The 27,704-nt window shown below is 41.5% G+C and overlaps 1 protein-coding gene across 2 annotated transcripts; it reads left to right on the top strand.

Annotated features, from left to right (window-relative positions):
* The first annotated feature begins 363 nt into the window (after nt 1-363).
* Nucleotides 364-27,668, top strand: cyfip2 (cytoplasmic FMR1 interacting protein 2). Of its 2 annotated transcripts, XM_033633133.2 has the most exons (30): nt 364-543; nt 8,473-8,622; nt 8,725-8,814; nt 9,562-9,639; nt 10,211-10,312; nt 10,485-10,666; nt 10,761-10,857; nt 12,769-12,897; nt 13,009-13,113; nt 13,207-13,295; nt 13,427-13,664; nt 13,826-13,978; nt 14,241-14,380; nt 14,484-14,631; nt 15,058-15,211; nt 15,311-15,467; nt 15,556-15,652; nt 15,980-16,056; nt 16,142-16,250; nt 16,384-16,503; nt 16,604-16,803; nt 16,890-16,977; nt 17,102-17,245; nt 17,383-17,473; nt 21,728-21,858; nt 23,359-23,431; nt 23,570-23,664; nt 24,473-24,711; nt 25,440-25,587; nt 25,683-27,668. In XM_033633133.2, the coding sequence occupies exons 2-30, from the start codon at nt 8,506-8,508 to the stop codon at nt 25,848-25,850; spliced, it is 3,759 nt and encodes a 1,252-aa protein (XP_033489024.1). In that variant the 5' UTR covers nt 364-543; nt 8,473-8,505; the 3' UTR covers nt 25,851-27,668. The 2 variants fall into 2 exon arrangements, with proteins under 2 accessions (XP_033489024.1, XP_033489025.1); XM_033633134.2 differs by lacking the exons at nt 23,359-23,431; nt 23,570-23,664; nt 24,473-24,711; nt 25,440-25,587; nt 25,683-27,668 and adding an exon at nt 22,274-23,219.
* Nucleotides 27,669-27,704: the final 36 nt, after the last annotated feature.

Genomic DNA, 27,704 nt, shown 5'->3' with positions numbered 1-27,704 from the left:
AATACCACCATGAGCACCACAGATAGGCATTCACTATAGTTTCAGTGGCAGTAATATAAAGAGTATATTTTCACTTTCTTTCTGTCTTTTGAGGACAACAGCGTTTGGCCTATTTCTTTAAAGTTCACTAGATGACTCCTTCCCCTTATCTCTCTCTCTCACACACACACACACACACATAAACACACTACTTTTAATATTTGTAATAAAGTGAAAATAGTGTATATTCTCCACTGGCACAAACTGAAATATACATACATACATACATTTAAAAAACGTACTAGTGTGGGCTCAACATGTCGGGGCCCCTCATCATCACCCATCACTCCGCTGTGACTGTCCCTTTAAGAAAATGCACTTGCAGCCATTTTCTGCTCTTTGTGTGGGGTGGATTAGCACTGGGTAGGTACGGGGCGAAACTAGAGCATCAATCGGCACAGAAGACGAGAAAAAAAAAAGATCAGCAAACATTACATCGCCGTCGCACAACGCGACACCGGCCGCCCGCCTTTGGATATCGCCGGACGGACATGCAATTGACAGGTATGTGGTAATGTAGCGATGGATGCAGCCGCAGCGCTAAAGATGAACGGGGCTGGTGATGTGCGCTGGGTAGTGATGATGGCTGGAGACTGGGGGGCTGTTTTTTTTTCCCTTCCTCCTCTCACTGTGCATCACCCCCGTCACTTCTCTGCCCGTGCATTAATAAGATAATAAGGTTGATGGTTGGGGAAATCGGCCACCGTGAGCCGGATGAAGCGTCCCGGTTTTTCCGCGGATTATTCTGACACATGAATGGGATCCCCGTTAGCTTGCATCGGCATCGTAGCTCTCACTGAGATGGGTGGGGTGAGGAGAGGGTTTCTGTGTAGCAAGTGCACTGATGAAAGATGGATCACGGAGTAGCTGGGCGATTTTCTGACCTGATAACATCGTTTTCACCGTACAGAGAACAGAGATGTCTGCTGTGATAAGGACGGGAGCGAATTTGATGCTCCAGCCGGCTCGATTTCACATCCCTGCGTTCACACTCTTTCATCATTTTGTGCCTTTTTCCTTCCCCTGTATCCCCCCCCTTTGACCCATCCGACCAGCAGGGCACAGCATGTAAATGCATTAGAGACGTTTCCACACATGATGGCAGACAGGCCTGTTACTGATGCACAAATGACAGGTTCACCTACTTCCGTTTCACAGCAAGGTCTGAACACTGCTCTTTCATCTCATGCTCAACTCTCTATTTAGATTCCTTATCGATCCTGTGATTATTATCGGCCCATCTAGTGACTTGCAGTAGAAATCTGACTGTGCCACTGTTGCAGACTCACTGAGTTGTAAATCTGTATGCCAGACCCTCACCAGCGAGCAGTGATGTAATGACAGGCTGTGGATGTTCTGCTGCTGCTAATACTGATCCACACTAAATGAAAAACCCTCAGTACATTTCTAGTCAAGCCATTTTCTATTCACACAGCACCAATTCACAATTATTTCTTAAAGGGTTTTACAATCTGTGCAACATATGACACCCTCTTTCAGTAGACCTTTGGTTTTTGGTTAAACCTTTGGTTAAACCTTCAGCAACAGAGGAGGGATTCATCTCCGAGAGCAGGACAGGCATGCAGTGAGGTGTTGTAGATGTGTAGATAACTGGTTGCTCATGGTGCAAGTTCTTCTCAATCTTTTTTCAGCCAAGGACCCCTTTACAAGCAAGAGTATACACAAGAGACCCCCAGTGTAGTACGTCTCTTAGAATAATTAGGTGTAGTCTGTATTTACGCTTTTATAGTCCTAGTTATGTTAAAGAACAACATGAGAGAATAATTGTAGATTTGTTAGATTAGAATTAGAATGTAGGTGATCTATGAGCTATTTTAGATTTAAAAATCAAATTATTCAGATAGTCTTGATAATCTGATGAATCAGAAAGCTTTTCATGGACCCCTCTGGCAGAGCACCACTTTGAGAATCACTGGTTTATGCCACTCAGCCTTGAGGTACCCCGCAGTGATATCACTGTAATATCTGGTAGACTCATTCACTGATTAGTCGAGCAGTAGAAAATTATGAATCACAAACCAAGCAAACATGCCAAATATTCACTTGTTTCCTGCTCCCAAATATGAGGATTTTCCTTCGTTCTCTGTGTTGTATCATTGTAAATGGAATGTCTTTAGGTTTTGGACAAGAAAAAGACATTTGAAGACTTCATGTTGAGCGCTGACAAATCGTGACGGACGTTTTGTGACAGTTTATAAATGAAGGGAGGTTCGACTCCTTTAACTTACTTGAGTTTATGTGAGTCGCTCACTAAAGAGAGTCAGGTTGTCTAGTCAATCAAGTAACCAGATCAGCTTGGTAAACACCCACCAGCCCCAGCACCCATAGAGCATGCACACCAGAGACCGGGCGAGCTGGCTAACTCAACCCTCCACCAACTTGAATGGAGATAAAATAATTTAACCGTGCGGCTCTTCTAGACTTTGCAAATGTTATCGGACCAGATGGATCAATTCTAATAGTGAAACGAGTCATTTCACAAGGTTTGTGGCGCTTAAAAACTTGCATCCTCCCTTTTACTGCTTCCATAATTTGTGCGAGACAAATTATTTTTTGGCCCCTGTTGGACCGGGAAGCGATCAGAGCTTACAGACTGTTGGATTTCATGACTGATCAAGCAGAACTGAGGCTTCAGCGGGGTCAAGGTATAAGGATACCAGGATATTTAAAAATTCCAAAAGTATGATTTTCAATGCTGTCAAAAATACAGGCACTCCTCTTTCTTTTAAACTGAGGTCAGTCTCAGCTGGTGGAACATGGAGTTAAGCTGAGACAAATGGCGACTGCGAGTGGTGGGGATAACGTTACAGGACTGGTAAGAAGCCAGCCAGCAATGGCAGAGAGGGACAGCAGAGCAAAACAGCGGTAGAGACAGTTCGCAGTTCGCACTTGCTAGAAGCACGTTGGAGGGGTAAAGCCGTTAAAGAGTTAGTGAACATTAGGACTTGTCACTCCCGTGTCAGTAATAAGAGTTGTTTGTTTCAAACAATTGATTCATGACTTGCACAGCACTACACTTTATATAGACAGTTATTCGATAATGAAAATAGACAGTGTTATCAGCCCTTGTTATATCTCCATAATACTGCTATTGGAATTAGTTTTGTTGTAACATCTGTGAAGTATTTTTGGAGTTATATTGTACCATAATACAAAGTTTAGAATAGCTGCTTCCTCATGAGCAGCCATTAGCAGCTGGTGGTATTGTTGCTGTTTTCGGTTGAGTAAATTCAGAGACAAAGCCAGAGAGACAAAGGCCTGTAGACATAAATAACCAAGCAGCCAAAGAAAAGAGAAGTAGAGGTAAACAGCGCAAGTTGAATTCTGCATGCTATCATAAGTACCACAAATCTATGAAGAAACTTTGATTAAAAACCTAAAAGAGTGTTTTGCGAATTCAAAGGTTGGTAATGTTAGTTTAGATTTTTGTTTACCATCTTCTCTACCTGTGTGAAGCTTGGTTATGTGAGCCATGCTTGTGTTTTTTCCCCCCTCCATTGCATATTCATGTGACGGTCATTGTTGTTGGTCTAAAAGGAGAGTGTGACATCATCGGGATCATGAGACGACAGCAGTTTTGCGGTGCTGGTCTTTGAAATGACAATCAGTGTGTCGAATACCTCAGCTAGCCAGCATCCTGCACGTCATGACACACTGTAGACTGCACAGATGCTGCTGGAACACACATGTGACCGTTGTATGTGTTGGTCAGTGAACGTGTCGTAAGTGATCATGTGGGTGCCCGTGTCTAAACGCTCCTTTTTCCACGCTTATCGCATCTCATCTTATTGTGAGGATGAATATATATTACAAAGCTAGCCTTGGGGGGGAGATCCCATTGAGTGGTGTGACCCTGGAGTTGACACACTTTCTCTCTGTCTTTCTCTCAGGCAAGATGTATTACACACACACCTAGCAGCACATACTAGTCATGCTTTTCTTCCACAAATGCTGCTTTTTTTGCCATTTTGGTACTTTTCCTACTCTGCTTCATTCCCATTCTTCTTTTTTGTTGCAACATTTTGAGCGCTTCCTCAAAGCCCTTGGATCCTCGTGGTTAAGTGTTGTCATGAGGAGATCCGACCCAAGCTCATTATGTATAGTGGCTTTAGTTATAATGTCAGGAATAGCCAGGGGGAGTTTTGCTATGCATATCATAGACATTCAAGTCCAACAACTGTATGGGATTTCTAAAAAGAAATGCCTTGTGTGGTCTCATTTGGTCGTTCCGGTGTAAAGCAGGCCTACAGCTAGGTTACTAAGTGTCCAGAAGGGAATGAAGGGGCCCTTTGCTTTGTAAAGATGCACACACACAGACACACCAACTGTTGAACAGAGTCGGGTACAGGGTGGGAAAGTTTATTCAGCCAACCCAGGCTTCAGTCCCCATCTGTATTCCCAAGCACAGATGGGAGTTTAGTTGCACTGAGTATGTTTGTCTGCGTGACAGAACCCCTTGTAGCGAGCTGCATGTTTCATTTTCTATAAGCTGAACAGTTAAAAATAACCGGCTGAGTCTTCAAAGAATCAGAGTGTGTGAATCCAGGTTGTAAACATGGCAGTGGAAAGAATACAGGAAACAACCGTTTTTCATTTTTAATTTAAACATCACGGTGTTGCAGCAGCACAGGGATTAAGTCTTCATCAGCGTACATTGGTATCATTTAAAATCTGCTGGTCCTCTTTTAATGTTTTAATGTTTTAATGTTCGTACTTGCAGTGTATCAAAATTAGTCACGTCTTCATTGTTACACAGACTACTGAGGATTAAGGACTACAACTCCCAGCACGTCAGTGGTATTAAGTCCGAAAGAACTTGACAGTATCAGTCAGGCTATGCACATAACGGCAGAACAGGAGACAGAACAACACACAGATTTGACAGAAGATTCCAGTAGACCTCACTATAAGGTCTACACTATCACTATGGGGTAGTGATAGCTCAGTCCATAGGGACTTGGGTTGGGAACCGGAGGGTCGCCTGTTCAAGTCCCTGTCCAGACCAAAAATATGGAGCGTGGACTGGTAGTTGGAGAGGTGCCAGTTCACCTCCTGGGCACTGCCGAGGTGCCCCTGAGCAAGGCACCAAACCCCCCAACCGCTCAGAGCGCCTGTCATGGGCAGCCCACTCTGACATCTCTCCACTGTGTGTAATTGACAACAGAGTGAAAAATTGAATTTCCCCTCGGGGATTAATAAAGTATATTAAAAATAAATATAAAAATAAACAAATCTTATTACCATCTATATGTCTGTGCCAGTACACTGAGGTGTCGTTCACTGATGCATCATTACAAGTTTGATGACTCAGCCATCTGTCTCAAGACTGGTGGTTTACCTCATGCAAATATAGCCTCTTCGTATGTTAACTATAACAGTTTGATGTGACAGGAAACTCCACCCTCCTTCTCTTCATGCCGTTTGTGATCGTATAGTGTCAGTGTACCTGCACATGTGCAGTGGGCATTATTAACAACGTGTCTCTTTGGCTGTAGGTGTTGGTCTACGTGTTTTATAATGTCTTTGTCATTGTGATTGTGATCAATTTTGTGTAAATATTTGAAAGTACATAATGATATTGCACACTGACTGTGTCAACATACAGCTGCTTTGACATATACATGTGTTGACTGCCGCTTGAGTGTCATATTACTATGTAAGGAAGTAGATAGGTTGCCTATTTGTTTATTTGATCCTGTCTGTGGCTAACTTCCAGGACGAATAAGAAAAACTGTTTGACTATAAGATCCCAGAACCCAGCTTTATTCTTATTGAATCTGAAATGACTGTATTCATTATCAATTTTGCAACTTGATGCAGCACTTTACTTTCTTTTATTGCAAGCTCTTTGTCTACCTTGAGAAGAGAGACAGCCACATTTAATTTTATCTGCCTCTTTTCTCTTTGTTGTTTGGCCCCTGGCCCTCTCAGCTCTGGCTGTGCTCTCTGGCTGTGAATATTAAGCTGATTATCGGTCCTGTCAGCCCTGTCTGCCAGGTCAGACGTAAAACACACATTTCTGAGAGGCACATGATACACGGGTGGGCGCATACACACTGCTTTGGCTGGGCTGGTGTTTTATAATAAGAAAGAGGGCACGGCAATGGCAGTATTGTTTCAAGGGGGTCTAGTCATTTATTCCAAGGTGAGATCAGACGGAAGACAGTCATTATAATAGCTGTGGATTTTTAAGCAGTATACATGGAGTCCATGTACATTGTGTGTTCATGTATATCACTCAATCTCAATTTTATTTCAAATACAAAATATCAGCTCGCCTAAAGCTTCTGTGAAAACACATTTGCCAGTGGGTCTATTGCCTGTGCAAGGTAGCACATTTTGTGTTTGTCAAATGTCATTCAGTGCTAGATCATTCTGTGCCTCTCTCAGATCAGTGAGATCTCTAGGTCTCAGCATTTCAAGAATTATATGCTTATATGCCTCTAGTCAAATGAAAAGGAAGCAGTGAGGGGCCCCTGCCCTCTCTCTCCCCTGAGCGTGAGTCTGGAGAGGATACAGGTGCAGGGTGAAAACACAGACATACTGCACAGTGCACCGCAAGGCCAGACAGGGTTTCATAAGAGGAAGTGGAGTCTAAAACGCGTCAATAGAATAATGGGTGTATTTGCATCAATTGACTGTAGCAGATATAAATATTGATATGTCAACTTGATACTCCTGCTTCCAGTGGAACATCACCCATTTGTCAATTACAATTTAGCTAACTATTTTAATAGATAATCCATGACTTTTAGGTATATATTTTAAATATTTATCCATTACTTTTAGGTAACTGTTTAGCTACCTGTTTTTAACACATTATCTATTACTTTTAGTTATTTAATTGTTTATTCTTGACTTAGAGCTAACAATTTAGCTAAATATTTCAACAGATTATCCATTGCTTTAAGTCATCTATTTTAAATATCTATCCATTATTTTTAGGTGTAACAACTGTTTTGCTCATATGTTTTGCCCATTACTTTAATCTATTTCAATCACCCATAACTTTAAGTCATCTTTGACAGTTGGAATTTGACAGTTTTACCATTAAATTTAGCTAACGGTTTAGCTACCTGCTTTTAACTCATTTATTTTTAATTGCTTATCCTTAACATTGAGCTAACAATTTAACTACTTCAGTCAATTCCCCTTAACTTTAAGTATTCTGACAGTTTTACCATTGCTTTTAGCTAGCTAAGTTAACTATCTCAACCGTCTTCCTATACCTTTAGCTAACGTTTTAGCTACCCATTTTAACATCTTTATCTATTGCAGTATTTTTAGTAAACTACTCAAACTGCTTATCCTTTACTTTGAGCTAACAATTTAGCTAACTATTTTAAGATTATCCATTTATTTTAGTCATCTATTTTTAAATATTTATCCGTTACTTTTAGCTACCACAACTGTTTTTCCATTACTTTAAGCTAACTATTTCAATAATTTTCCCATAACTTTTTATCCATTACTTTTAGCTAATGGTTTAGCTACCTGCTTTTAACTCATTATCTAGGCTATTTCTTGAAGTTATCTATTTTAATTGTTTATCCTCAACTTTGAGCTAACAATTTAGCTAACTATTTCAGTCATTTTCCTTTAACTTAAAGTCATCTACTTTTACAGTTTTACCATTATGTTTAGCTAACGTTTTAGCTGCCTCTTTTAACACAGTATCTATTACTTTCAGTTTCTCCTTCAACTGTTTGTCCTTTACTTTAAGCTAATGATTTAGCTAACTCTTTCAAAATTATCCATTACTTTTAGTCATTAAAAATATTTATCCATTGCCTTTAGTTAGTTTGGTTAGTTTTAGCATTGCTTTTTACTTTTACTTTTCTATCACAATGGTTTTTTCATTACTTTTCACTAATTGTTTTAACCATTCATCCATTAACATTACTTTAAGCTAAATATTTCAGTCATTTCTCCCTAACTTTTAGTCATATATTTTGACAGTTTTACAATTACTTTTAGCTCGCTAAGTTAACTATCAAGACCATTTTCCCATTACTCTTTAGCTAATAATTTCAACTGTGTTCTGTTACTTTCAGCTAACGGTTTAGCTAACGATTTAAACAGATTATCCATTACCATACTTTGAGATATCTATTCCAGCTTCTCTGTTTGATTGATAATTATTTTAAATGCATTCTCAGTTGGTGTATAGTGTTCAGCTGTTCTGACTCACTCAAATTATATGTTTATTTAACCAAATCACATTCTCTATTTGATCAAATCTACTACACAATCTTTCCGCATCCCCCTGAGCAACTGCAGAACAACCCCTTGGCGTACAAGTACCCCTGTTTACATATTCAGCCCCATGTCGAATCCTCTGACATTCTCTAATAGAGTCTCTTTTGCGACCTTATCTCATACCCTCATTCTCTTTTTCTCTGTTTCTCTCAGACTGGGGTGTTGTGTGAGTGACGCCTTGTTACCATGACGACCCATGTGACCTTAGAGGATGCCCTGTCCAATGTGGACCTGCTGGAGGAGCTGCCCCTCCCGGACCAGCAGCCATGCATCGAACCCCCTCCCTCCTCTATTATGTACCAGGTACACACTTGCACCCACTGTCACCACCACCCACCATCATCCCCCGAGTTGTTCGGACATTTTCAATGTACCCCTTTGACCCTTTTCTCCTTCCTTCTGCAGGCTAATTTTGACACCAACTTTGAAGACAGGAATGCATTTGTGACAGGCATCGCCCGTTATATAGAGCAAGCTACAGTCCACTCCAGCATGGTGAGAAATGTGCTCCAGTTTAAAAAAAAATACCACATGCCATGGCTTGCCATCGTATTGGTTTTTACATCTGATTGGTTGAATCAATTTTTGTTGTCGGTCTTGAATAGTTGCTGATCCCCTTTCAGTAAACACAAAGCCGACTGTGGGAAGCAGCGTTACTCCCTTAAAGAGAGCCTTGTTTTTTGTGAATTGATTATCATTTGGCTCTTTTGTTAGGATTTGGCTAGACCCGTGGCAGGGCACACACATACACATGCACACACACTCATATAGACACACACTTCCCTCACACACTGGTGAATCAGGCACGCAATGGACCACTAAACCTCTTTCCCCTGATGGTGAATGAGTGGAGAGTGTGATTTGACTGGCAAAGAGGGGAAGTAGCGCTTTATTTAACCTCATTTAGTCAGGAAGTCCCATTGAGGTTGAAGCCGGTCTATTTGAGGACTCTCCTCTCTTTAGCCAGAGTGATTGAGAAATATGTCTCACCTACTTCTGAATGGGAGAAATGTTCCCCTGCTAAAATATTTATCAAGCTCCATTCATCCTGGAATATGTGACTCGTCTGGGATGTTGGAAATATTTGTGATGTCTAGAGCCTTGGCAAAATTTCCATTTATAACACCCAGATATTTAAAAAGTATGAGACACAAGAAGTAAAGGCTTTTGCCAGCTGAATATTTGCTCTAACTGCATTAAGACTGTGCATTAAGAATTGTTGTATTTTGTCTATTTGTGCAGAATGAAATGCTGGAGGAGGGGCACGAGTATGCTGTAATGTTGTACACTTGGAGAAGCTGCTCCAGAGCCATTCCCCAGGTAACACAAATGCACCCACGCACACTTCTTCCTAATAAGATACTTTATCTCTCAGTTTTTATTGCATCCCTGTCAAATTGTGTCGAAATGTTTGTGGCTTGAATTTCTGTTTAAGTTGTCACATTGTTTTTGACAACTGGGACGTTCAACCAGCAAGTTCCTCATTACTGGCACCCTGATAATGCAGACAAACCTCATCGAACCACGGCGGCGGTTTCTGAGCACGAAATGTGGCTGTTCTCTTACCAGACTTGACATTATTTGGCCAGTCAGCATTTTTTTCTGCACTTAAGATAAATCAGAAGTCACTCTGGGTTGTGCGGTTGTCTTCATTATTGGACATAATATGATTTCCACAAATTTGACAGCTTATACATACATGAAACGTCCGCCCACATACAATGAAAAAATGAACAATATAATGAGCAAGACTAAACACCTTATTAAAAACTAATTTTTGTATCATGTTTACCAAACACAAACTACAATGCTGCATGAGCCAGCTGAACATACACACTGTATTTCTGCTGCAGAGTCAAGCTGTATGATGGCGCCCTCTTGTGTTTGCTAGGTGAAATGCAACGAGCAGCCCAACAGAGTGGAGATCTATGAGAAAACAGTGGAGGTGTTAGAACCAGAAGTGACCAAGCTCATGAAGTTCATGTACTTCCAGGTAAGTTCCAGTTGCATGACATTTACTGTTGTAATGATGAACTAAACCTGTAAATTCAAGAGACAAAACCCGACACTGTGCACTACATTTCAGAGTTTGCATTTTCTGGGTCTTTTGGGATACTACTCACAAGAAACAATTCCATATGTCCTTTTTTTTTTTGTCTTCACAGCGGAAAGCCATAGAGCGGTTCTGTAGCGAAGTGAAGCGTCTGTGTCACGCTGAGAGAAGGAAGGACTTTGTGTCTGAGGCCTACCTGCTCACTCTGGGCAAATTTATTAACATGTTTGCAGTGCTGGATGAACTGAAGAACATGAAGTGTAGCGTTAAGAATGATCACTCTGCCTACAAAAGGTAGTGAACCATAAGTCAAGGAATTCTGATCCTAATTTGTAGAATCGTGTAATCAGAGCCAAGTTAACATTTCTCTCCTGCTCTGCTCCTTCAGGGCAGCTCAGTTCTTGAGGAAGATGGCTGACCCTCAGTCCATCCAGGAATCCCAGAACCTCTCCATGTTTTTAGCCAACCACAACAGGATCACTCAGGTTGGTGTGCAGACTCTAGACTGTCTTTATAGTGTGCAGTGTGCATTTTACATCTGTTGTAATACAGGATGACGTTCTTCTCTCCAACGTACTACTCCAGGCAATGACTTGCAAACTGATGACTCATACTTAAACTCTTTACCTGTGACGTGGCAGATTGTGCAGTCAGAATGACAGTGTGTGATGGAACAATTTAGCAGTTAACCTCGACATTAACATCTGACCTTCTAAAGAAGGAGTAGTCAATCTACACATTTGATCTTTAAGGTCAGATAATGATGGCAAAGACAGAAGACAAGAACTAGACTTAGTAAGATTGTTTTGTGTGTCAGTGTAAACCTGGCAGTTCATTTAAGCTTCAGTGAGTGCAGTCCAATGACAGACACTGACTGATGTTAGGTGAATTAAAAGATTGTATATTTTGCATTTTTCATGACTAAAATGCCCTTTGAAACCCATTCCGCACATGATGAAAAACATTGCAGTTTCTCTTTAAAATATCATTTTTATGCCTCCACACTGGCAAAAGCTGTGGCTGGAGGCATTCTGTGTGTTCCAATACCCATACTACCAAACCAAAAGATTTAGTATATCCCAATACATAGTATGTCAAATGCAGTATGCCAAAAGTACCAGGATGTTCTACTGCATCTGGACGTATTTTGCAGTATGTAAGCCAGCATGCCTTTCTTGCTATTCTGACCCACAATCCTTTGCGCAGCAGAAAATACATCACGTCGACTGACCCGCAAACAAATGACAGCCTGACAGCTGATTGACAACTCTCAGAAGTCGCAATGACAGATGACAGCACATTCAAGTAACCGATGACCAGTCAAATAATAATGATATTAGGAATATTAATTGTTTAAAAAACAACAACAACAAAATAATTATAAAGATTACAAACAACAAAAGGACAAATGAGAGAAAGGAGAAATGCACATGTCATTTTATTCTTGTGAATATAATATGTTAGGATCTACAAAGTGTGCATTTATAACTTAAAAGTTAAAATTACATACATTGCAAAGTAACAACAGCAGTTGTCTGTCTGTCCATCCTTTCGTCCCATTATCGTAACTTGCAAGTACACCTGAAGATAATTTCCTCAGATTTGGCACAAACGTCCACTTGGACTCAAGGATGAATTGAATAGATTTCGGTGGTCAGAGGTCAAGGCCACTGTGACCTCATGCCCATCCCATTCCTGTGAACTTGATATCTCAGGAAGGCCTGGAGGGAATTTCTTTAGATTTGGCACAAACGTCCACTTCAACTCAAGCATCTTGATCTGGTGGTTAAAGGTCACTGTGACCTCACAAAACACTTTTTGGGCTATAACTCAAGAACTCATATGCTAATTACAACAAAATTTTACACAAATGTCTAACAGGATAAAATGACGAAGTGATGACATTTCAGATCCAAAAGGTCAAAGGTCAGCTTCACTATGATATCGTGATGTTCTGCAGAAACACTTTTCTGGCAGTTTTTCAGGAACAGAAGGAGAAACATTTGGTCAGATACTGAATTGGTGACACTAATCTTGGGTGCTGATTGTACAGATCTCCTGAGCTGCTGGGTAGAAGACATTTGTGAAGCTTCCATGTTTGAGAATTTGTAGCATCTTTGCAGCAACATCCATATTTGAAGTATTGTCTACTGTCATGGCTACATATGAGTCTGGACAGACACGGATGTAGACTGAGCGTTGAGTGGTCAGCGGAGGCGGCAATTCTAGTTCTCTGTTTGCATTAAAGATTATCTTAAGTTTCAAGGTTTTCATGCAATGCTCATACTTATCTCTATATATGTCTATTTGCAGGTTAGACTGAGCCCTCTCTGGCTTTTGTCTATAAATGAATTTATGTGAAGGTGACCTGTTGTTCCTTCTCTGTTTCTGTGTAGTGCCTGCACCAACAGTTGGAGGTGATTCCTGGCTATGAGGAGCTTTTGGCAGACATTGTCAACATCTGTGTCGACTATTACGAGAACAAGATGTATTTAACACCCAGCGAGAAACACATGCTGCTTAAGGTACATGCATCCTCTTCTGCTGCCAGCCTATAACAGTCAATAGTGTGATATTAAGCTGGCTAAATGTCCTTCGCTGGTGTAAAACAAATCGCCTCTGTGTGTGTGTGTCAGGTGATGGGCTTTGGTCTGTACCTGATGGATGGGAACGTGAGTAATATCTATAAACTCGATGCCAAAAAGAGGATCAACCTGAGCAAGATCGACAAGTTCTTCAAAGTGAGGCTTTTGCTTTTTCAGCGTCTCTTTTATCCAGCGTCGTGTTTGTATGCATGACATGAGTGTGAGACATTTTTTTTCTGTGGTTTTCAGCTTCAAGTGGTGCCACTATTTGGGGACATGCAAATAGAGCTGTCGCGCTACATCGAGACAAGTGCCCACTACGAAGAAAACAAGTCCAAGTAAGAGGACGTGTCTAGCCATTTACATTGTGTACAGAAATGCTCTCAACTACAAAACCAGCATTTCTTGACCACCGTGCCATCTGCTCCCACCCGCCCCCAACCCTCTGTCTTCTCCATTTTGTGCCCAGGTGGACGTGCACCCAGAGCAGCATCTCGCCACAGTATAACCTGTGCGAGCAGATGGTGCAGATCAGGGAGGACCACATCCGCTTCATCTCAGAGCTGGCGCGCTACAGCAACAGCGAAGTGGTGACAGGCTCGGGCCTGGACAGCCAGAAGTCCGACGAGGAGTACAGGGAGCTGTTCGACCTGGCTCTGAGGGGTCTGCAGCTGCTGTCCAAGTGGAGCACGCACGTCATGGAAGTTGTGAGTGAAGCGAGGAATTGATTGTGTCTTTGTGTGTGGGCGGGGGAAAAAAAATGCTTGTGCAGCAGCCAGCATGAGTGGGTTTGAGGCGTGAAAAGTTTTTGATACGCCATTGATCGTTGTAGCTTTGATCTATTTATGGCTCTCCTTGTCTCTTTCAGTATTCGTGGAAGCTGGTCCATCCCACGGATAAATTCTGTAACAAGGACTGTCCAGGCACAGCGGAGGAGTATGAGCGAGCCACGCGATACAATTATACCAGTGAGGAGAAGTTTGCCCTGGTGGAGGTCATTGCCATGATTAAAGGGCTGCAGGTAAAACAATGGTCACCCTGAGTAGCTCATCATGTCCTCAATATCTGATGGTCATTTTAAAATTTATGATATGAGATATGAGAACTTATGATATGATATATGATACTGATATGAGAGTGGTTTGAGGCATCTCATCTAACTGTCTCCAAGGAAGCAAATAAGTGCATCAGTGTCAAATTATTTCTTCAATACCGATCTGAATTTTCATGGCCCATATGACCAAGATGATGATTATCATGGCGCTGTGTTATGACCTGTGTAGGTTCTGATGGGCCGAATGGAGTCAGTGTTTAACCAGGCCATCAGGAACACCATCTACGCAGCGCTGCAGGATTTTGCCCAGATGACCCTCCGAGAGCCTCTGCGCCAGGCTGTACGCAAGAAGAAGAACGTCCTCATTAGGTGTGTATGCGCATTGATGATCTGTAAGAAAACGACTTTAATCTCATGGCTCCTGTCCTAAATACCTGAGGCACTGTTATAATCCTGTTTTCTTTGCCTGTAGTGTTCTTCAGGCTATTCGAAAGACTGTCTGTGACTGGGAGGGGGCGAGGGAACCTCCAAATGACCCCTGTCTGAGGGGAGAGAAGGACCCGAAAGGTGGATTTGACATCAAAGTGCCCCGCAGGGCTGTCGGCCCCTCCAGCACACAGGTGGGACATGAAATATATTGTGGTGTGCAGGGAAAGAAGCCAAAACAGAATTGTGTTAGTACTGACTGTAAACAAAATGTTTCACTGAAACCATTCCCATCTGCACAATGTTCTGAGGCTCTAATGTTCACACATCTTCTGATGTACTCAATTTTTGTCCTCTGTTGCTTGCAACATTTTTAGCATTTGGAGTGTCTTTAAGAAGGCTTTTATTCTGAAGGTTAAAAATCTTTTATTTCGTTCCATTTCCTCCCAAAAGAGTGCACATTTTTCTCTTTAATTTACTTAGTGCTACATGCAAAGTATAATGAGAAAATGCAAGTCATGTTTAATAATGTGGTGGCAAATGATTAATTGTTTCATTTGATTTGCCACCTGAAACTTGAGTTATGTTTTTATCTTTTTACCTCTGTCTTCCCTCGGCAGCTGTACATGGTGCGCACCATGCTGGAGTCATTGATAGCAGATAAGAGTGGGTCTAAGAAGACTCTCCGCAGCAGTCTGGATGGACCCATAGTGGTGGCCATAGAAGACTTCCACAAACAATCCTTCTTCTTCACACACCTGCTCAACTTCAGTGGTGAGTAGAAATTCTCAGCAGAGATTGCAAAGGCCATGAGGAAAGATCATACTGAAGCCAAACGATCTGATCTGTGTTTTGTGTCCTTCCGCCTTCCAGAGGCCCTGCAGCAGTGCTGTGACCTGTCCCAGCTGTGGTTCAGAGAATTCTTCCTGGAGCTGACCATGGGGCGCAGAATCCAGTTCCCCATTGAGATGTCCATGCCCTGGATCCTCACCGACCACATCCTGGAGACCAAGGAGCCCTCCATGATGGAGTAAGACAAACTTCCAGCCACAGACTCAGGTTGTGTTTGTACCTTGAGAAGACAGACTGCATTATAACTGCCATTCTCCCTCCTCCAGATATGTGCTGTATCCTCTAGACTTGTATAACGACAGTGGCTACTACGCTCTGACTAAGTTCAAGAAGCAGTTCCTTTATGATGAAATCGAGGCTGAGGTAAGGTCTTACAGCCATCACTTGAATCATGACTCATTTCCACTGCATGGTGCGATTCATGGTCCTTTCTCAATTTCGTTTTCCACTGCCAATGGTCCTCAGGGTAGGCGGGATTCTCAGCTGATCAACTTGACATAATCTTCAATGTGACACTTGCTGGATCTTTTAATCGGCAGCTGATGAAAACCAAAAAAGAGCAAGTCAAACTGAAAAGAGCTGTGTCATAACATGCAGTGAAAATGCAGCATTAGTCTTATTTAAAAATCAAATTTAAAAGTGTTGCTCTTTAAAAACATATTGTTGTCATATTGTTTTTCTTGTTCTCAGGTAAACCTCTGCTTTGACCAGTTTGTCTACAAGTTAGCAGACCAGATATTTGCCTACTACAAAGCAATGGCTGGAAGGTAGGAGAAATGACATCCTCTTTTTGGAGTTATTGGCAGATAATGTTTGCAAAATTCATCTAACTAAACCATATGTGTTTCACAGCGTCCTTCTAGACAAGCGCTTCAGAGCGGAGTGTAAAAACTATGGCGTGATCATCCCGTACCCTCCATCAAACCGCTATGAGACGCTGCTCAAACAGAGACACGTACAGGTACTGGAAACATGAAAACAGTCTTCTGTGGCTCATTTAGAGTGTCTTTGTTTCTGTTCTGTTTCTCGTATATAAAGATACAAACCGTCAGCCTCATACTGTATGTCTTAACCATTTCTCATGTGTCTTGCAGCTGCTAGGTCGCTCCATTGACCTGAACCGTCTGATCACCCAGAGGATCTCAGCAGCGATGTACAAGTCTCTTGACCATGCCATCAGCCGCTTTGAGAGTGAGGACCTCACTTCCATAGTGGTAAGACGACATGTCAGGGGCACGCACTCCAAACCTAACACATACCCTCATCAAACCAACTTTGTTTTCTCATACAAATCTTGTATCCCCCCCTCAACAGGAGCTGGAGTGGCTGCTGGAGATCAACAGACTGACCCACCGGCTCCTGTCTAAGCACATGACCCTGGACAGCTTCGACGCCATGTTCCGCGAGGCCAACCACAACGTCTCCGCTCCCTACGGACGAATCACGCTCCACGTCTTCTGGGAGCTCAACTTCGATTTCCTCCCCAACTACTGCTACAACGGATCCACAAACCGGTCAGTTTGTTGGTGTATATTTGCAGATACATGTATTTTGTCTAACCGCTTTTTTCTTAAGGTTTTAAACATTGTTTTCTCTTCAGCTTTGTACGCACAGCCATTCCCTTCACCCAGGAGCCTCAAAGAGACAAGCCAGCCAACGTGCAGCCTTACTACCTGTATGGGTCCAAGGTATAACAGCTTGAATTTAATTATTTTCCTAAAATCTTGTAGCAGTATGTGAAGAACAAACCCATCTTCCTTCTGTTCCAGATTAACACAGCTTCTGTTTCTCTGTTTCCTTCTCTCTTCTCAGCCTCTGAACATTGCCTACTCCCACATATACAGCTCCTACAGAAACTTTGTTGGCCCGCCCCACTTCAAGACCATCTGCCGTCTCCTTGGTTACCAAGGCATTGCCGTAGTGATGGAGGAGCTGCTTAAGATTGTCAAGAGCCTGGTATTTATCCACAATTCCCATTCATGTTCCCTTTCTCAGCTTGCTGGATTCTCACAGTGATTTTTTGTTTTCTCTCTTTGTGTCCTCTCTCCCCTTCTGTCTGCTGCGTTGTATCTATCCTCCTTGTCACTGTGCAGTTACAAGGCACCATCCTGCAGTACGTAAAAACACTGATAGAAGTCATGCCCAAGATCTGCCGCCTACCGCGCCATGAGTATGGCTCCCCAGGTGAGCTTGCAGTCCCCACTGTTACAGTGAACAGAGAGCATGTGTGGTTATATCTGTAGAACATACAACACCAATTTTTTTGCCATCTAAAGCCCAGTTGAGACCAAAGATTTGCGACGAGATGAATTAAAACAGGCAACTACTTTCATTGCGCTGTTCTGCCATGTTCTCACACTAATGCAACTAGAGGAGACAGTGTATCATCTCTATGCAGCAACTCTGTACTTCCATTCTGATTTCCAGCCTTTCAGGCGTATTATGTGGCTGAATATAATTTGTAGCTTCTTGAAATATGAATGAAAATAGTGATAGCGAGATACTGGCTACAGCTGCATTTGTAGTAGTGATGAAACGGTGAAAAACACAAACAAAACAAACATCAGATGGACTGTATTCATAATGAATACACCACAATAATATGAGTGACCAGCACCAATTAATCAGTCAGTAAGAATGTGTGTGTATGAGGGGGCATAAGCACATACAGTGAGAAACAGCAGCGACTTCCTGCCCAACACCGGCACACCGTCAGGACAGAAACAGAGGGCTCGGCGGAGACGGAGCACCTGCCGCAGCAAGCGTTCATGCCATCTGCGGTCATTTTGATGTGACCAGCAGACTAAAACCAGCTGCTGACGATTTAACCAGTGGAGTTGCAGGTGACACCATCAGCCGGCTTAAGTCAAGCTCAGACCGGCCTCTTCACACCGCTGCAACTTTCTCTGCAACATTTTAAAATGGTTTCGTCTGGGGCGCCGGTGGCTTAGTGGTAGAGCAGGCGCCCCATGTATGCATGTATGCATGCTTGTCTGTCCTATCCATTAAAGGCTAAAAATAAAAAAGTCCCAAAAAAATATCTTTACAAAAATGTTTTCGTTTCCTCACGAATCATTTGTCTAAGCTTGGCGTTATACTATTACATTTAGATCCATACAAGAGTGGTGGATACATTCAAGACAAAAATGCTTTTACAGATTTAGGGTTGAGTAGTATATTATATATCGATCCTGTCATATGAGACTAGATATTGTCTTAGATTTTGATATCTATGTCTTTTCCTGGTTTTAAAGGCTGCATTATGGTAAAGCGATGTAATTTAATGAACTTACCAGACTTTACCCACTTAGGCATTATATCCACACTACTGTCGATTACATAACAAAAATATTGTCTAATCAAGAATTGATTATTTGCACAAAACAAGATTTGAAGATCCAGACAGAGCCAGTTTCACTCGATGGTCATCGTGTTAAACTATGGAAAGTTTTAAATTCCAATATGAACTTCTCTGGAAATGCTGAGTATATTTTCCAGAGATGCTCACAGCAACTTTATCTTCTTCGGAAACTCAGTAGCCTCAGTGTTAGTCAGCAGATCTTAGAATTAGTGCACAAAACTATGGTTGAGAGTGTTTGAACTTTTCACCTTCCTGCCTGGTACAGTCCCCTTTAACTGCACATTTAAGAATAAACTCTGTAGGATTGTGACACTGGCAAGTAAAATAGTTGGCAGGAAGGACAAGAAAGAAAGAAAGAAAGGCATATCTTGGAAGATAGTTCTCAAGCTCTCTTTGGCCAGTTTGAACTCTTGAACTCTGGGAGGCGCTATTGTGTCCCTCTGGCAAACAAAAATGTATTCTTTCATCTTTCAATCTTTCATCCTGAGTGCCATCAGTATCATTAACTCAACCACGTGATTCTATTCTATTCTAAATATGTTGCAAAAGCACTTATAGTCATTGATGTATTTGGTCAGAAGTATTGTGATATGCGATTTTCTCCATATCATGCTGTGCTGATTTTCAACTAGCTTTGTATTATAACACTGTGGGTAGTATGAGTAAATGAACAATGGTAAACTTCCCTCCATCTTACCAGCACCCAGATTTTCTCGCTCATTTGCCAGAAAAAGTTTCACTGGCTCTGGGGCTGTTGCTTGAACTACAGACTGGACTTCCTCATTTTTGTCAAGGAGGATAAGAAGAGGAGAAGTCAAGGCAACATATTGCCTCATATCACTGGGGAACAACGCATCCAAAGTAATTCTGGCTGGCGTGGTATCATAGAACATGGAGGTGATTGATTTGTTTCACTGTGGTGTCTGCGATCCAAAATATATTTTGGAAGATGTAGATGAGAATTACAATTCAAAAACAGATGCTTTCTATAAAAAAAAAAAAACATTCTACTGTCTATTAGCTGCCGTCCATTCGAACATATCCAAAAAGTTCTGTCAGTCCGAAAACATCCAAGGGGGCTAAAAATAGTGCACCTAAAGGAGCACCTGGGTGGACTTCGCCTATTTATTTCTAGCGCCGTCTGCTGTAACCCTCCAACATCACAGCTCCACTTACATTGTGCATGTGTCATACTCTGCAGCTTTCATGGGGTCAAGGAGCATGTCCCAGCCTCTTTTGAACAGCCTTGATTTTTGTATGCCTGCCACCATGGACAAAGAGTATAGCTGAATCAAGAGAAAGACTCTCTCTCTCAAAATGAGACCAAAATCAGATCAGTAAAGCTAGACGGTGCTGATTAAACATTAACCAAGATTCTGTTACTGTGTTGACTATTTCTCACCTAAAATGTTTTTATGAACATATTTTTAGTGCACTGTTTAGCTGTAATATGAGAGTTTGTAAACAGGAAGTATAAAAAAATGGAGGCTGAAGAACGGAGATCAAACAGTAAAGCTAGACAGTGCTGATCAAATATGAAACAAGATTCTGTTACTGTGTTGCCTATTTTCTTGCCTAAAATTTTTATGCACTGTTTAGTTGTAATATAAGATCACTGGTTACCAGCCAGCCCTATATTGTTTTCGGATGAGCAACTCCCATAACGTCACCCACGTGCCAAGAGCGTTTATTGATCCGGTGCTGTGCATTCTGTAGATTCTTCTAGGTTTTCTACCTCTTGAACAAAAGCAAATAACATAGCCCTTTTTTCTTTGTTCAAAAGTATATGCGTCTTTCTGCTGCATAGGCACAGCCCTATTTTATGAAAAGACCATCTTGCCTGCAGTGCAATTCTTCTTTAAGTCAGACAAACAGTAATGCAGTAAGTAATAAATAGTAAGGCACTTGGGTCTTTTTTTTTATTTGTTGCTACATTCAGTACATTTCGATGCATACCATGCAGTTCATTCCCATTAAGTACTCGCTCAGTCCTCCTCACTAACCACTAGAGCATTTTGTGCACATGCTGCCTCTTTGAGTGCAGTCAGGGCTGGGAGATATTACTGGAATAAGATATTACTTGGAGCAGCAGTTAAAAATCTGCAGCACACAGCCAGCAGAAGAAAATGCTGACAACATATAAACCACTACATCAACAAGAATCAAACAGCCAGCACAGTTTGGGAAAGGTGGGATAATAAAATATAAACATAACACGCACGGAAAGAGTTATAAATGATCTGTTTGTCACCATGTTATACAGATAACATGTAGATCAAGCTATTTTACTTTTTTTTACTTACCTTTTATCTCCGTGTACTTCCTGACCTGGCCCTGTGCATTTTGGCCAGAGCTGTGTGTACAGATTAGAGTCCAGTCAGATGGGATATCCCTATGAGGAGGGCTTAGTAATCTGTAGATTACTGATGTTCTGTACCCTGAGTTCTGTACCTGGCTTACTGCCTGTGATCTTACTGTCAGCAGTTAATGACCCTCCCGTCCTCTGCTGTGAGGGCCTGATGCTCGGATTAAATGTGGGTCATGGCAGCCGGGTGGACCTGCTGACATCATCCTGATTCCTCCTGGTTGCGATAGATTATCAATGACATAATGAGGCATTAGCGGCCGCTTACTGCTTGGCTGCACATTTTGATTGTTGGAATTAAAATGATGTTTCAATGATGGATTTTGTTAAAACAAGAATGTGGATTTAGGGAGGTATCATGGCGATATTTTTTCCATTTAAGATTCTGTTTTTAAAAGACAGCTCAGTATTATGAAAGCCATCCATTATGTGGTAGTTTTAAAGAGCTAAGAAGCTCATTCAGTGCGTGACTTAAGGACGCCTCAGTGTTCTACTGAACGAATTTCAGATGTGACATTCAGCTGTTAAGTACGTCTCAAATGGTTCGTCATGGTCTTATATATTAGTTGTACTGTATATTTGTATTTTGTGTGTACTGTAAATGCATTTTCTTTATATTGTTGTTTTCGGCTTAAGTTTGCTTTGGTAGCACATGAGTTTCCCGATTAGGGATTAATGCAGCTTTCTGATCTAATCTAATTATTTCTACCAGGTATCTTGGAGTTCTTCCACCATCAGCTTAAGGATATCATTGAGTATGCTGAGCTGAAGACAGATGTCTTCCAGAGCTTAAGGGAGGTTGGAAATGCCATCCTCTTCTGCCTGCTCATCGAGCAAGCTCTGGTAAGATACTTTCTTTAGTTTCCATTTCATACTTATATATTGCTGTATTATGCCCGTCTTCCTGTCTTCCTCTTCTTGCTTTTCTGTGTTTACAAGTTGTTTATCTCTGTTCTTTCTTGCCACATTAGTCGTCTCCGCTTATTCCACTCCCTTCCTGACCTTTCCACCGTTAATTCCTTATCTGGACCCTGAGCATGCCCATTGCTCAGGGTCCACCAATGTGTAGCTGTATTATCTGCTATATTTTAACCTGGGTGCCTGAAGGTTTCTGCCCAATTTACGGATTCACATCCTAAATCTAATATAACGGACAGAAACCGTCAGGACCCCAGTGCCCTCAAGTATGTGTGATCTTTGATGTTTTCTCTTCTGAAATACAACTCTATTTCTCATTACACGCTGGCAACTACCACAGGTGGTAAGGATTTAGGTTTTATCTTTGGTACCAAAATAACACAGAAGCAGAATGCCTTTTTTTTCTCTCTTTTATCTCTTGGTTGGTTTGGGCCGCTGTGTTTCTGTTTCTTCTTTTTCTGCTGTGTTAGTTTGGCATGGTTTCACCTCCGATCAGCCATGGAAGCAAAAGGGACGGAGACAATTTTTCTTTTTATTTTGGCAGGAAATAAAAAGAGAGTGAAAATATTGCTTTGAAACAAAAGCCTAAAAAAATATTTGTGTGGCAACTGAAAGAAAAAGAAAGACATTTGGCTGCTGTATTATAGAATCCTTATGTCCTTGTCTTCCATGGAAGAGGTGATAGTACATTTCTGGTTGGATGGTGGTACAGTTTTGTCTTTAAATCTGCACTTCTCCCTCCGTACTTTCTTCTGGTTCTGGGAGCTTGTGATGCCTGTCTACACAACACTACTCAGCTGTCACTCTTCTACCATATCTGTCTGACTGCACTGACCTGTGTGTGTATAGGGTGTTTGTGCGTATGTTGGTTTGGACTGCCTGTAAGTGTGTGTGTGTCTTGTTGTTTTTTAAACATCATTGCATGGCTCTATTATCTTTGCATTTAGTTTGATTTCTAGCTACTTGTCCTGACTAACAATTACCATGACAACTACCTAAATAAATACATGTAGAATACCTCTAGCATGCTGACACTCAGGGATAGAAGGGATAGAGTTTATTAAGATGGATGTAAACGTGACCTCTTGCTGCTAAACCAGATTAGATGGGATGTTGTTCTTAAGAGTGTGAGTAATGTATAATCCTGCCAGTATTGGCCTGTCATCATGGCTTGATACACACAGCCTCGTGATAAACATAGACACACACTGGTTCACTTATCTTCTCTGCGTAAGCTGAAGATAGTGGAGAATTAATCCATCAGAATACTCATGGCATTTTTCTTGCGGGCGGGTGGGGGTGGGTCCTTGAAAATAAACATCTCCTCATGGTTACCTGCAGGCTGTGTAAGGGTGTCCATAAAGCAAAGTGGGTGGTGTTCTTTGGATTTAAATGACCCTTTCTTGTGATGTGCTTGAATCTTAGTCTCAGGAGGAAGTGTGTGACCTGCTTCATGCCGCTCCCTTCCAGAACATTCTGCCCAGAGTCTACATCAAAGGTATACAAAAGGGTTAGAAGTACTAAATGTAAGGCAGATGGGTAAAAAAAAGGACTCGTCCAGTCCAGTGCCTGCTGATTTATCTGTCATTTTTGTTCAGTATGTACATGTTCCTCCTTGTGTTTGTGTGTTATATAGAGGGAGAGCGTCTGGAGGTGAGGATGAAAAGGCTGGAAGCAAAGTACGCCCCTCTCCACCTTGTGCCTCTAATTGAGAGGTTGGGAACTCCACAGGTGAGTTCAATGACACTCTGTCTTGTAGCATATAAAAATAATGGATGTAGCTGTTGTGACATCACCTATTGGTTTGTTGACTTGTTGAAGCCTTGAGGTTAGCACTTTAGCTATTGCCATTTTGGTGACTAAAGGGACCATATTTGGACAAGAGGGTGGAGCTAATCCTAGTAATAGCTGCTAGCTTGGTTAGCATACAGTCTGGTAATGCTAATTTTCGCTAGGGAAAAACAGGCTGAGAACCAAACCTGAACCAACCAAAAACAAAATGTACTCTCTGGAAAAACTGAACATCCGACTCCTTAGAGGGTCTTTCAGTAGAACCAAATGCTGAACACGACTTTTTTAGGCAACCACAATGTTACAATTTCATGAAATGAGAACGGCAACAGCTACGCCTATGCCTATGCTCTGTGAATTGCGGTTATGCCATAGTTACATTCCGTAACCAGGGTTGTTGCTGTGGTAGCGTCTTGTCAACAAACAGCACCCGTCTGTCACTCAAAGCATCCATGCCTGTAATTATGTGTAACTTAAATTGGGCATTTTGACATGGGGTTCTATGGGAACTGACCTGGTTTTGGAGCCTCAAGTGGCCATTAGAGAAACTGCAGTTCTTGGCACTTCGCATTGGCTTCTTTTTTCAGACCTGAAGGTTGCCGCTTGTCTTTGAGAGGTCTGACAGAAACAAAAGCAGACAGATGATCTTTTGTTTCTCCTCCATTATGAAGTATTTTGTATATGTAATGATTCTCCCTTAATATTGTAACACTTAATAATAAAGTATCACGGCTGTTCGTTTTACCAGCAAATCGCCATTGCCCGTGAGGGGGACCTGCTGACCAAAGAGCGCCTGTGCTGCGGCCTTTCCATGTTTGAGGTCATCCTGACACGCATCCGCAGCTTCCTGCAGGATGGGGTGTGGCGCGGGCCTCCGCCCACCAACGGTGTGATGCATGTGGATGAGTGTATGGAGTTCCACCGCCTGTGGAGTGCCATGCAGTTTGTTTACTGCATCCCTGTGGGCACACACGAGTTCACAGCAGAGTAAGTGGCACCTGGCTGGTTTGTGTACCGTGGGAGTGCGTTTGTAAATGTGTACTGTTTTGTCTTTTTTAGCTGTCAACCACATCTGCAACCAAACATGATGGTTTTTTGTGAGTTGGTTAACCGATATGGGTTACGAATACTTTGTACCAAAAAAAGGTTAGATTTTACCATGACTTTATTCCTAGAGGAATTTGTTTTTTTTTTTGTTTGTTTGTCTCTCAGTTTGAATGCTTGATTTGTTTATCCAAATGCCAGACATCTGTCAAAAATCCAAATCAAAACATTGTGAAAGTTTTTACTTGTGACTTTGATGGAAAAGTTTGGATGCGTAGAAAGAGAAAATATGATAAAGCTTAGGGTAAACAGACTTTTTCAGTACACCTTGATGTCCCCTCTGCTCTTTCTGCCATAAGCAAAGCATTTGTTTCATGCTGACATTTATGACGTGGCTCTGCTTCAGAAGGAGAAAAACTAAAGAAAGTTAAATAAGAAAAAAGAGGAGAGTTGTGGCACGTTCAAGTCTAGACTGGGAACATTTTTACTTATTACTTCCTTCTCTGTCACCATCAGCAGCAGATACACTTTGATCAGAGGAGATGATTTACTGTTACAAAGTAAATTATGAAATCTGATCACATCTTCTGGACTAATTGACTGAAACGTGCACTGAATGCCCCTCTTTAATGGAGACATAGCTCATGTGTTATACATGCTTTGCTTTGTAGGCAGTGCTTTGGAGATGGGCTGAACTGGGCCGGCTGCGCCATCATTGTGCTGTTAGGACAGCAGCGTCGCTTTGACCTCTTTGACTTCTGCTACCACCTTCTCAAAGTCCAAAGACAGGACGGCAAGGATGAGATCATCAAAAATGTGGTGGGTATACTTTTTTCAACTACGTTTACCCTCACCCATGAACACACCTCATGATATTATCTGATTCATTCCTCTTCTATTGTTTTCCTTGGCAGCCCCTGAAGAAGATGGCAGACCGCATTAGGAAGTACCAGATCCTCAACAACGAGATCTTTGCCATCCTCAACAAGTACATGAAAGCAGTGGAGACAGACAGTTCCACTGTGGAGCACGTTCGCTGTTTCCAGCCTCCTATACACCAATCTCTGGCTACCACCTGTTGAAATAGACCCTTCACACATAGTGCACACACACACACACGCTCAAACACATATAGCTGTGATGCTAATTTCTGCCTCTCCCTGGTCTCGTAGAGGTATAGATTACCACGATGGCTTCACGCCGGCATTAAGAATCCAAAGACAAATCCTCTCAAACTGTTCCTCTATCTAAAATGTGACTGTCTTTGAATTCTTGAACCCCTAGAAGTGGACCAGGCCAGAGGCAGAAGTGTATATTCACGCCTTGTCTTTTTTTTTTTTATTTTACTACCTGTGTGGCTCTCACTCAGACTCATGCATGCCTTCTCTAACTCCTTCTGCTGCACACCTGTGGATCGGACCACTCACACAAATGCCAAAAGAGTATCTCTATCCGATAATCTCTCGCCACGTGTTTGAAGTCCCAGCCGTTGGGACACATAGACGCCTTTCAGAATTTGCCACCGAGAGCGGAGACAAAAGTAAATCTAACAAGGTTTAAACGAATGACTAAATAATGCAACAAGATAACTAATTTTCTAAGTTATATAAAGATCTATTAACATGGTGCTCTTAAGTGCTACTACAGCTACTAACCGTACTAGCACAGGCACCAGTACACCTGTGCTGCCGTTATGACCGTTATGATCCTCTAATATGACCCCCCGACCTGTTTATCGTGACATATTTCAAACTCTTCACTCATTTGTATAATAATCTGGTCTGCCCTCGTTCATGGTACATAGTGTCTGTCACGCATTTGAATACTTCCATCGGCTTGCTTTCAAAGGAATTGAGGCGCATCGCATTCTTGATTTGCTTTTATTTATCTCGCTCCCCTCATCTGGTTTTCTCGCTTCCTCCTGACACATTTTTATTCGGTACCAGTTCCACTGTAAATTTCACTGTTGAACTAAGTGAAGTGTTGAGTGTCGTAATTGTTCTTGTTTTTAATTCTTAATATTTTAATTTACACATCCTTGGTATACTCGCCTCTCAAGTACTGGCTGGAAAACCTCATTGACAGTTTTTTTTTTTCTCTTTCTCTCTTTTGTCCGTTGGAAAGATTTTTTATATTCTGTACATGATTACAGTGATATTATTTACAGTTTGGAAAAGGCACATCTTCATCTGGGTAAATGTGTTTGCTTTTTTCAAGAGTAAAAAACAAACAAACAAAAGAAACAAGATTAGAAAAATACCTCTAGGTTGTATAAAGACAGTGCTGTACTAGATTAACCTGTTCTGAGTGTGAATGGATGATGTTGGTCTAGCAGACCTCTGAAATACTCTGCACATAAAGGAGAAAAAAAATCATAACTAAAATGTCAGTTATAATTAAAGGGCAGTTTCCTAAATATAGTCAGTATTTACTATTGTTGGACTTTTGCTTTAGATTTAGCAGTGTTATCAAAATATGCAAAATTTGTCCCTATTTTTTTTCATATGAAGGAAAACAAATGAATTATTGAGAACCCTCCCCAAACTGCCCTGTGATCTTTTTCTGCTCCGTTTTGAATGAACAAACTTTCTTTTGTAACTCCAGTGTCTTTTTATCATATTTATTCAACTCCGACGTATTGTTCATTTAAAGGTTAATCTAGTAAAAATGACGGTACCAATGTATCATCTCAAAACCTTAGCATGGCAAGTGTAATTTATTGTCATCAATGGCTCCATTTGTGACATGAGGCTTTGTTTATGATATTGTTGTACAAGTGACCATGTTTTGAAGTACAAAAAAAGTGGAGAAAAAGAATATAAAATGTACAACAATGGTCCTGCAAAGGATTTGAAATTATGTTGTATTTCCATGAAATAAAAAATGTTTAACTGAAAAAATGAAATTGTGTTTACGTTCAATGGGTTCTACCTTTA

Source organism: Epinephelus lanceolatus, chromosome 7 (assembly GCF_041903045.1).
Source record: "Epinephelus lanceolatus isolate andai-2023 chromosome 7, ASM4190304v1, whole genome shotgun sequence".
Taxonomy (NCBI): domain Eukaryota; kingdom Metazoa; phylum Chordata; class Actinopteri; order Perciformes; family Serranidae; genus Epinephelus; species Epinephelus lanceolatus.
The sequence above is the reverse complement of the archived record's forward strand: the minus strand, read 5'-3'. Positions and strand labels throughout refer to the sequence as shown.

Excerpts from the sequence above, each read along its gene's own strand:
- cyfip2 (XM_033633133.2), top strand. The coding sequence starts at position 8,506 with ATGACGACCCATGTGACCTTAGAGGATGCCCTGTCCAATGTGGACCTG. Across the intron at positions 9,640-10,210 it reads GCTCCAGAGCCATTCCCCAG|GTGAAATGCAACGAGCAGCC; the intron begins GTAACACAAATG and ends TGTGTTTGCTAG. Across the intron at positions 14,632-15,057 it reads TCGGCCCCTCCAGCACACAG|CTGTACATGGTGCGCACCAT; the intron begins GTGGGACATGAA and ends TTCCCTCGGCAG.